The sequence below is a fragment of the Micromys minutus genome (assembly GCF_963924665.1).
Source record: "Micromys minutus genome assembly, chromosome: 2".
Classification (NCBI taxonomy): domain Eukaryota; kingdom Metazoa; phylum Chordata; class Mammalia; order Rodentia; family Muridae; genus Micromys; species Micromys minutus.
In genome coordinates, this window is record NC_137971.1 from 91,919,556 (window position 1) to 91,928,948 (window position 9,393).

A 9,393-nucleotide genomic window follows, 5' to 3' on the forward strand; every position below is an offset into this window, starting at 1 on the left:
TACTTTACTTTCTTCTTTCTTTTATTTTGTCCATATATTGGAAATGATATTGATCATGTTTCTTCTTTTCCCCCTTATTATTGGAATATACTATAGCTCTAATCCCTACATCTAAATAGTACTTAACAAGTTTTATCATTGCATAAAGTCTTAAGTATCTATGAAGGACAACAAGATAGTGAAAGAAAGAGCAACAACAAAAAGCAAACATGAATTTATCAGATTTTGGTATATTGTGCACAAAACCATATACATTTTTTATTACAAATAAAAATCAAATCATTAAAATAGTAGTGTTGTGACTATTTTCAGGATATTCTTTAGATTTTGGTGCTTTTCTTCAGCTACTAAACACAATATTCATAAGTCAAACCGTAAGTTCACTCAAAATTATTTGGGTCTTCTTATAGATCAGGACATAAAATTATAGACTTGAATTATTTTTAATTGAAAAGAAAATATTCTTTCATATAATATATCCTGACCACAATTTACCTGCCTCTAGCTCTCTTACATTTCCTCCCTTCTTCTTCAAATCCATTTCTCCATTTTCTCTTCAGGAAAGAACAGGTCTCAAGAACCAAACAGGGCAAAACAAGATAGAGCAAGTCAGGACAAAAGCCTTCATATGAAAGCTACACAAGGAAACTGAACAAGAGGAAATGAGTCCCCAAAACAGGCAAGAGTTAGTCATTTACCCACACCCACTGCTAAGCATTCCACAAAAAGTCCAAGCTAATGGCCATAACATGTATGCAGAGGACCTCTCTGTACCAATGCAAGCACCAAGCTTGCTTGTCACTATCAGTTTTCAGGTTGTGACCTTCCGTACCAGCATCAGTCTGCATTTTGTATAGATATTCAGAAGATCTCTTTGATCAACAGCTCAATTCAATGCAATCTAATTCTACTAAAGAAGCCTTGCTTGGTTACAAAGGATACCCAGTTCAGGCACTGTACCCTCCATCACTGGCAGTCTTTACTAGGGTCACCCTTAAAGATTCCATGAAGTTTCCACTACACTGTTTCCACCTCCACAGATGCCTCTAATTCTGACTGTATTTCCAAATATTCTCTTCATTTATCATCCCCATTTTATCCCTCCAGTCTCAAACTTGCTCCTCTGATGAGGCTTGGAGATGACTACATGTCTTATAGCAATTACTGCTCTTGCAAAAGACCAGAGTTTGAATCCCAGTCCTACATGGTGGCTTATATCCATATTCCAAAGAATCCAGTATTCTCTTCTGACATTTGCAGGTACCAAGAAACACATGGGATGCATATATACAGGCAAAATTTTATACAAATAAAACAAAATAAAATAAAATTTTGTATACTGCAAATAAAATTGTTTCACAACGTGTTTTAAGCAAAGACATATGTAACAAATTATACTAGTATAGTTTCATATGTGAAAGAACCAGGTAATAGAATTTATTGTGGTTGTGCCTTTGGAAAGTGAGGGGAATGTGAAGAATTTTACAGAAAGTAGAAACTTGGGTTCCAGAATATGTTTAACACCATAGCTCTTCTGGGAGTGAGCTTCAATTCAGATCCTATTGTGTATAGTACAGACTTGAAACCAACATTCTTCTATCCCATTTCTAATGGCATATTTACAATTCTAATTTATTAATTAAATAACTTTGAATGGTTCTTGCTATATGCAAAGACTTTCTCATGACAAACAAATTCATCTTTTTAAGGTATCATTAATTATGAACTAGAGGAAATGCTAAGATAAAGTAGAAGATCGCGGATGTGACAGACACATTGTGAAGAGTCCTTGTAAGAGATGAGTTCTCAGAAGTCCTGATATAGGAACGCTCAGGGTTGGCTCCTGTGGTTACAGTTGATCTTGAAGCCCTGCACTGAGGTTGCTATGTCCTTCTCCAACCTTTCCAGCCCCTCATTCGTTCTGACTGGCCTTCCTGGCCTGGAGACTGTGTACATCTGGCTCTCCATTCCCCTGTGTGCCATGTACATTGCCTCTCTGGCAGGGAATGGCTTGATCTTGTGGGTTGTAAAGTCAGAGCCCTCCCTGCACCAACCTATGTACTACTTTCTATCCATGCTTGCAGTGACTGACCTCGGCCTGTCTGCCTCCACGCTGCCCACCATGCTCACTATCTACATGTTGGGGGTCAGCGAGGTGGCACTAGACATGTGCCTCGCACAGCTCTTCTTCATCCACACTTTCTCCATCATGGAGTCATCTGTGCTGCTGACCATGGCCTTTGACCGTGTGGTGGCCATCAGCAGTCCCCTACAGTATGCCACCATCCTCACCAACCCTCGGATTGCCACTTTAGGCCTGGTCATTTTGCTACGAAGCATTGGTCTCCACATCCCTGCTCCCATTATGCTGAAGAAGCTACCTTACTGCCAGAAGCATCATCTTTCCCACTCTTACTGCTTGCACCCAGATGTTATAAAGCTGGCCTGTACCGACACCCACATCAACAGTGCCTATGGACTCTTTGTGGTTCTCTCCACCCTGGGTGTGGACTCTGTGCTCATCGTTCTATCCTATGCGCTCATCCTCCACACCGTGTTGTCAATTGCTTCCAAGACAGAGCGTTTCAAAGCCCTCAACACCTGCGTCTCCCACATCTGTTCTGTGCTGCTGTTCTACACACCTATGATTGGCCTTTCGATGATCCACCGATTTGGCAAGTGGGCTTCCCCCTGCAGCCGTGTGTTGCTCTCTTATCTTCACTTTCTTACTCCTCCAGTGCTCAACCCGGTTGTTTATACCATAAAGACCAAGCAGATCCGATATCGGATTTGGCGCATCTTCAGGTCCAGTGGAGGAAGTGTTGGGCACATCCCGGGACACTAAATCTTTTGCTCTGAGGATAAATTACGGAGTGGATTGTATTTTTTATTCTACATATAAAAAAAGATTCAAAGGTTGACATTATATCTGAATATAGAACTAAGTAAGGACATTTGTAGTCATGTAAATACAGAGATATTATTTGTACTAGAGATCAGGATTAAAAACTAACAAATAGAATACTGTTCAGGTTTGTAATTTTTTGACATAGGAGCATTTTGAAAATCTATAATTGGATGTAATCTTTATAAGCACAGTTATTTGTCTTTTGTCAACATATTTCCATTACTATACATGCATTAGCTTTAATGCAGTAAGCACTTATTTAATGAAATATTAAAAGATTTATTAATGAGTGATTGAAAAGATAAATAATGTGTCTCTGAAAAAAAGACTTTTTATAAGTGTATGACAATTCAAATGTAAATGCTAAGTGAGCAAAATTGATTCTATTAAGCCTATTGATGTCAACATTTTCCTTAATTAATAGAAATTTTAAAGATGCTATACCTATGGAATTAAACTCTTTGTTTTGTCACATTTAGCAAAATACTTTAATGACATAAAAGCAGAGACAATTTCAAGCTAATCTCCTTACCTGCACACAATCTTATGAATATGGGTAAAATGTTCCATAGTCTTGAACACAACCAATGAAATGAAGTAACTTAACATCAAACATATGAGAGCTGTTACAGTAGTCCAAACACCGCGGGACAGATGTTTTATCATTTAAATTTCATCCTTCATTTTCTAAATTCATCATTTATATCCAATTATGAAGTGATCATGAAGAGCATGTATGGTATAGCATCTAAGCAGCAAACTGACAGACACCAGAGAACAGAGAGGAGCAAGATGCCATGCTAAGTTGCATTTTGCAACACAAGCCAAAGAGTGAAAAGAATGAGGATTAAACATTCTCTTGGTATTTGTTTCTAATCTCAAATAACAGTTGAAATGTTTAAAAAATCTGTTTTTTAGTTGAAATTGATAATGATGTCAAAAAAACTCTAAGAATGCATTTTGCATAATTTAGAACATAATTTTATTTTAACATATATTTGTTAATTATATTTATTTTTCCATATGTAAAAGGCATAATAGTTCATTTCATTGAAGCACCATATTTAACTAAAATATGCATATCTCTTAATTATATTTTTATTATATTGATTTAATGACATACAATAATTATGGGATACAGATATTTCTAAGTACACATGTGGAATGCTTAATAATCAAAGAAGACAATTAACACATCCCTTATCTTAAACAGTTATCTGTTTTCTGGTGAAAACAATTTCTTCTAGATATTTTTAACTGGAAATTTCACTATATTGTTAACTATAATCACCCTACAGTGAGTTAAGATATATAAGCTAAATCTGTAACACTGATCACATTGAGATATTTCTTTACCCTCCCCTGGTTTATACTTTCATCAGTCTCTAATAATCATTATTATAATCCTAAACGCTGTAAAATCAATCTTTAAAGTCATACTGTGATATTTTTCCTGATTTATCTAAATGTAGGTTGGGAACACAGTTTATCGTCACTACAATGGAGGTGGGTAAAATTACCAGTTCATTCTACCTCTTCTGTGACAATTAACATGTACTGGCAAAACTCAAAATACCCCATAGATCATAAATCACAATATCCATCTTAATCTTATTATTTGTTAGCACATGTACGTGTGTGTGTGTGTGTGTGTGTGTGTGTGTGTGTGTGTGTGTGTGTGTGTGTGTTTGTGTGTGCCTTAGTGAGCCAGACTGATTTGATGCTCACTGAAAAAAAAAAAAAAACTCTAATGGCTTCAATAGAATTAAGAGAAAAGCATTTGACTTGCTGTCAACTCATGAAGAATTATGACAGCTGACCAAGTTGTCAATAAATAGTTTGGGCCATTTTATGATAGCTGCAAATGCAGTGGTAACCATGGTGCACTTTCACATGAGTTGTTACTCATAACCTATCTATAAAATTGTCCCTTTCTATCTTAGGACCTCATCACTGATCACATACACAACTGGTTTACCAATCATTCAGACAAATTCTTGAGACATTCGTATACTATAGTGAAAATTTGTCAGATGTGATAACAATGTTCATAATTCATTATTTACTATTGTTGTGACTGAAATTTATATAAAAGAAATGAGATTTTTCATGGATAGGCCTTCATTTACCATTATTAATTAAAAATGGAAAATGGAGAAGTGATTTACCGTTATTAATTAAAAATGGAAGATGGAGTAGCAAGACTCTTGAACATTATGCACTGATATGTAAATTTGTTGGAAACACATAAGGCATGATAAGTGTCAGTCTGTTATTGTAGTCATACATGGTATATACCCATTCTCCAGGCTCTACAAGAACAATAAATATGCATCGCATAGATTTTTAGATTTTTCTGCATATATATTATTCTAAGAGTCTTCAGTTTTTCAATGTTAAAATTAAAGTTATTCATATTTATACACAGATAAACATCAATTCTCCCTACTGAGATGAATAAATTAAATGTTTTGATACATGTACACCTTTGGTAAATTTATAATCTGTTTCAAATACTCAATTATTTATTATTTCTCTATGTTGCAAATATTCCTAATCCTTCTTGTTATCTTTTAGTCACTGTACTGCAAAACACAATGCAGACCTTTTTCTTATTTCAAATATTTAGTTGGTTGTATTTTGTGCGTACATGTTTAATCTACATGTATTTCTGTGAACCTCATTTGAGCATTGTTCACTGAGGCCATGAAAGGGCATTGGATCTTAGAGAGATCCAGATTCTGCATTTTTTGTTTAATAAATTGACAATGTAACAATAAGAAAGCAAAATTGATATTGTGTGATGATGTAATGTATGACAAGTTAATGTAATTTCACAGAAAGAAATGTAATTATATCACCATCTCTGAAATTTAAAAATTAAATGAATGTAATGAAAATTGTCAACTTTTGAGATGTTTTAGGATTGATTATTCACAATGGGAAGACAATTTTAATCATAACTTCTTACATAATTGATTATAAAAATATTGAAATGTAAATAAATACCCAATAAAATGTATAGGGAAGACATACATATGTTATATGTACTTAAATTGCCATTTATGAAAATGACATGAGCATGCTCAGATATTACTATCTGAGAGGTCCTAGAACTAATTTCTCTCATGAATATTGAAAGGTGAATAAATTCAGTATCTCTGACATTAGACTTTATTAATAATTCAAATAATATTTAAAATATGCTTGCAAAGAAAGTGCTTTTCTTTGAATGATTTCATTGCTTTATTTATAATTAAAATAGCTAACTGGACTTGTCTTTGGTTTTAGATATATGTAGTTTTTGATTACGTTACTGTGTTTAAGGAAATCTGAGGAGAGATATATTAGATAACTTCACTAGATTAAAATAAATCTAACACTTGCTAATTTCCTGAAATGCCTTAATTACTTTATAAATATGTTCTTTCCAGCAAGTCATATAATGCTTAGTTATAAATGATGACTAAAGTTGGATTTAAATATAAATTATTTTAAAATCTCAAATACTAGGCTTAGGAAAATTTATATTGCTACTTATGATAACAAAATGCATTGGGAATAGCAACAGCATCAATTAGCTATACCTCCTCAGAGATACTTATATCTAAACCACCAACCAAGGAGTATACTTGGGTTGATTCACAGCTCCCACTACATATGGAGCAGAAGACTGCCTTATCTGGCATCAGTGGGAAAGGAGGCTCTTGGTCCTGCGGAGGTTTGATGCTCCAGAGAAGGGGGTGAGGCAGGATTGGGTGAGTAGATGGGAGGGTGACCAATCACCCTCCAGGTGACACGGGGGAGGGGAATGGGGTTGGAGCTTCATAGAGGGAAGACTGCAAAGGGGGATAACATTTAAAGTGTAAACAAGAAAAATGCTTAAGAGATAAAAATAAATATAAGAGAGTGTAATTTTTAATTAATTACATTTTATCACTTTATATTTGGAGTATAATGAAGAGGTCAGATATGCTTTTTGAAATCTAAAGTTTGTGTTTTAAAATGTTTTGGTGTGTTCTTATGTTAAAATAAAGAATTTTCTTCAAACATGAACAATCAAGGACTAGAAAAATATGCTCACACTTGATCTAATAAAACCTGAAAATATTTAAGAGTAGTGTTTGCAGTTGACTCAATGAATATTTATGATTTTTTGGTCTAGATCATGTGCCAATATTCAGTTTTTATCTCCAAGAAATCCTAGTCAGTGTTTCCACGAAGATTAACGTTTAAAATATTTTCTTTGTATTTATACATATGTACATGTAAGCGTGGAATTGGAGTGTAGCTATCCTTGGAATCTAGAAATGAGTATCAAATCACCTAGAACTTCAATTATGAGCCACCACACCTATGTACTAGGAACTAAATTCAGGTACTCAACAAGAGCAGCAAGCACTCTTTACAATGGAGCCATCTCTCCAAACCCAAGATTATCACTGGCACATAGAAGGCTTCAAAGTGCTGAAAGGTACCATCCATGGTCCCACAGAAGTAATAATACGTCCCTTCTCTCAAGAGTAGAGGAGTGCAATGAGACAGTGTCTTCTGAATGCAACCAAGCAGCTGCACATATGAACCCATACCATGATGCTGGTGACAGTGTGCACAAGATCCATGACCTTTCCACTAAACCAAATCTCTGGATGGAATAGGAGTCTTGTTCCTAACTGAGAGGTTTTTGGTAAACAAATGCTTTTTTATTGACAGGGAGAATCAGTTTTCTCTAAAAGTATTCTCCTTCACAAGTTAACCACACTACAAGAAAGGCCACAAAAGTTTTGGACAGCACAATTTGGTGTTAATGGAGCTTTTGGAAATGAGATGGGGGGGGGGAGAGGATAGAGAAAAGTGGAACTGGGTAGAATTTAGAGAAGAAATTTGAAATGTGATCAATACAAATTGTATAAAACTCTCAAATAACTTATGTAATTATTAAAAGTCAATATCCTACTTAGTTTTACAAGGGCTTCAATTCTTTCTGAGAGTGGACAATGCAGTATTGCATGTTACATGACATATCATTGTTTAAAAAGACACTTCTGTTAAACCTATGGCTCAGCATAAGACAACGTTTATTAGTTTACTAAAAATATACAGGTTCGGTTTGACTTCTTACCCAATAACAGTTTTTGTCATTTACCTTAATTTTTGTTTGCAATTTTCATATACACATAATTTGTTTAGAGGAAATCTACCCCAAGTCTTCTCTCCTCTAAGTTTACTTCCAACTTCACTGTCTTCCAGACTTAATGTGCTCATTTTTGAAATTCAAGTGAGTCTACTTAGTTTGTGCATGCATGGGGCTATGGATGACTGTCAAATGAAACATGAGTAGCTTTCAGGGGCTGGATCTCTGAACAACAACAACTACAACAATAACAAAGATGACAACAACAACAGATTCTCCCCTTCTTCAGCCAACATCGCTGTTAATAGCTCCTCCTATTATTGTAAGAGGCCAAAAACTCCTATATCCATGCTGGTCTTTTGACTGGCTAGATGTTGTGCAGGTCTTGCGCATCTAGTCACAACTGCTATGTATTCAGTGGCCCTGTTATTTCCAGTGGATAATGTTTCTCCATAGACTCTCTCTAGCTCTCAGAGGCTCCTTCCATTTTTCATGATGACTTTGAACTCTGGAGAGGGGTTGATGACACTGTTCTCATATAGTCTCTTTTTTCTCTATACACTGACCTGTTGTAAGACTGTACATTAAATGCCATCTATATCTACTCCAAAAAGAAGCTTCTCCAATGAGCGTATAGAGATCCACTAACTAATGATTATAAAGAACTTTGTGATGGATAACACAATACTTTGTTTACTAATGAGAAACACAGAATTAGGTTTATAGGTCTGCCCTTAAGACCTAGAACCTATAAAACACTAGTTTTATTTCCAGTTAGTGCTGCATGGCATGAGTTTCTGTCTTGTGAGTGTGGACCTTAAATCTAGTTAAGAGGGTTGCTGGTTACTCCTATATTATTAATTGTACCACTGTACTTAACTTGCCAGGGCAGTTGTTAGTATAGGTAACAGGGTTTGAAGCAGGGTGATCTTGTTGGTTGATGTTCCAGTACCATGCACAGAACAAGGGAATTTCTATGTGTATTCTACGTACATGTAAAAATGTGTTGGTTTGCCTTTTAAATGTTTGGTTTCCTTAAGACAAAGAAATTCATTTTTCAACTGATATCTAAAGGCAGAAAAATGTTTTGAAATACTCAGTATGTTTTCATTATAAATGTGATATACATACATATGTGCATGATAATAATTAAATAAGAAAAGATTATAAGTTTGAGACCAAGCAAGAAAAGCATAAGAGTTGGATGAGTGTAAAAATGTAATGATGATGTAAAGTTTTTTCAACATACTGTTACAATACTTTCAACTACCAGTATTTTCTTCCAAATATTGTAGGAATGTTTGGTATCATCTACACAGTTTCTACTACATCCTTTACAATACAGTTGTTT

The 9,393-nt window shown here is 34.9% G+C and overlaps 1 protein-coding gene across 1 annotated transcript; it reads left to right on the top strand.

The window, feature by feature from the left end:
- Positions 1-1,885: 1,885 nt before the first annotated feature.
- LOC308418024 (olfactory receptor 51G2-like) lies at positions 1,886-2,845 on the top strand (the record flags this gene model as incomplete). Its single annotated transcript, XM_080913362.1, has 1 exon — positions 1,886-2,845. One exon carries the CDS (start codon positions 1,886-1,888, stop codon positions 2,843-2,845), a length of 960 nt encoding a protein of 319 aa, XP_080769488.1.
- Positions 2,846-9,393: the final 6,548 nt, after the last annotated feature.